This window comes from Cupressus sempervirens, chromosome 8, assembly GCF_028749045.1.
Source record: "Cupressus sempervirens isolate cs-2001-9-10 chromosome 8, ASM2874904v1, whole genome shotgun sequence".
In the NCBI taxonomy this organism is placed as follows: Eukaryota; Viridiplantae; Streptophyta; class Pinopsida; order Cupressales; family Cupressaceae; genus Cupressus; species Cupressus sempervirens.
Window position 1 is genome coordinate 542,857,430 of NC_143125.1, and position 2,183 is coordinate 542,859,612.

At 46.2% G+C, this 2,183-nt stretch overlaps 1 protein-coding gene across 1 annotated transcript; it reads right to left on the bottom strand.

The window, feature by feature from the left end:
- Positions 1-420: 420 nt before the first annotated feature.
- Positions 421-1,329, bottom strand: LOC149543586 (nicotianamine synthase 3-like). Its single transcript, XM_089795815.1, has one exon. The coding sequence runs from the start codon at positions 1,327-1,329 to the stop codon at positions 421-423; it is 909 nt and encodes a 302-aa protein (XP_089651941.1).
- Between the last annotated feature and the right edge of the window lie 854 nt (positions 1,330-2,183).

Below are 2,183 nucleotides of genomic sequence, written 5' to 3' on the forward strand. Positions count from 1 at the left end.
TCTTTTTAATAATTATCATCGTACATTAAAAATTAAATGAAAATATTAATTATATTGAATAATAGAATTATTTATAATAGATGGTGTATATGAAATCTTACATTCATTCTAGAAATATAAGCGATGCAAGGTTAGGATGTCCAAGAAGGCAATCCCAGGCTACTCGTACAAAGAGTTACGCACAAAAGCTTTACTTAGACAAACAACAAGAAGCCATATGCAACATTCAATAGGTGTAATCATTTCACTTCACATGTAAGAAAGCAACATGTCTAGTTGTGAGGCCTTCCAGATTGCGGCCTTATAAATGTTCTTCTAAAGAAGATTTATTGAAAACTACAACTCATGTGAAATAAAGCACAGAGACGATAAAGGAGTGGCAACGGAGGAAGAGTAGAGAGGAGAGAGGACTAGGGATAATTAGGGCTTTTGGGCGAGGATGATGGAGTTGATGACCTCGTTGGTCGGGTGGACGACGGACACCACCCTCAAACCCGACCCATGCGCCGCCACGTCTTCCTCCTCGACGACGGGATACAAGAAAGCTCTGCCCCCGCGTGCGCTTCGAATGACAACGACAGCCCCCGACTTGACGTGACTCCCGATGTGCCTCAACACCTTCATCTTCTCCTCCCTCCGCAGCCCCACCAGCGCCGCCACGAACACCACGTCGTACTTCCCCAGCCTCTCCCCCTCCACCTGCAGAATGTCGCACGTGATGAAACTCATCCTCCGCGACAGCGACGGGTCGCAGTCGTGGTGGGAGCGGAGGAGCTTGGAAGCGACGGCGTTGGCGGCGGCGTCGATGTCGAAGTTGTCGAAGGCGGCGGTCTTGAGGTGATGCGTCGCCATCACGATGCTCGTCAGCGGCAGCGGCCCCGACCCCACAAACGCCACCTTCCTCACTCCACTCGCACTACCACTCCTCTTCATTGCTTTCATAAAATCGAATATCACCGCGTACTCCAGCGCCGCCAGCTTCTTGTAGTTGTTGTAGTACGGGAATATCATGCCCAGCGTTGAGGACGACAGGGGCGACTTATGTTGCAGCAGCACCCCCGCGTAGTGGAGCTCCATGTGACCCTCCGCCTCCCCACACAGCTCTATCAGATGCCTCCTCTTCTCCTCCTCTCCCACCGCTCTCACATCCATTTCCGCCGAGCAGGAGAGCGTGCAGAGCGCCACCAGCCGAGTGAAGAGGGAATTCACTGTCCTCGACGGCTTCAAGCTCTCCAGCTTCCTCATCCTCTCGTAGATTTGCATCACCTCCAAACACATGTTGCTCACCTCCTCCCCTTCCTCCTTCAACGTCCTCATCACCGCAGCCATCTGATCACTCTTTTCTCTCCTCTCTATATATATTCACACGTACAACTTGGTTAATTCGATTGCTGAGTGTGTTGTGATATTATTTGGAACAGATGTTTATATAGACAACTATACTAACACGATTCTATCTGGACAGGTATTTATATGAGTGTTCGTCATCAAATCTCTATTCCTCTCGATTCCGTTCACACCTGCAGTCAGTAACCAGTTTCGTTTTATGCTGGATCGTCTCCCCGTTCACACTGCCATTTTTAGGAGTTTCAAGACCGAGGTGGACTTGCTCTTATTAAGGCAAGCTTTTTAAGTGTTTTCCCATGGCCCTGCTGACTATTAACAAATTGTTTCGTATATACAAAGCTCGCTAGCTGCCAAGGAGAGCACGTCCAATGGGTGGATAAAGAAATGTATCTAGACAAGGACTGCAGCGTGCAGCATGGAGGACAAGAGAGGCGCATCACAGTCTCTCGTAAACAGACTCCACATCTGAGTGTTGACTGAAGACTATATATATATATATATTCACCGTGTTCTACTCTTATATAAGAATTCTCATATAAGAATGAGCTTAGATGTAAGAATTTGTGGAGAAAAGTACATGTATTTTAGATCAAGGAACGACAACATTACAATACAAGTTGTTCTTCGAATTGGTAAAGCAAGCTTTACTATTTTCCCGTGGCCATGTTAATTATTAACAAATTGGATCTATATAGAAACCTCGCTACGTGCCATGACATCATGTTCAAAGGGTGGATATACACACACATGTATATGTGTGTGCACAAAGAGAGAGAGGGCTCAAACTATTTATACATAGATTTATAAAAGTCATATGCTAGACTGAAACAATAAAA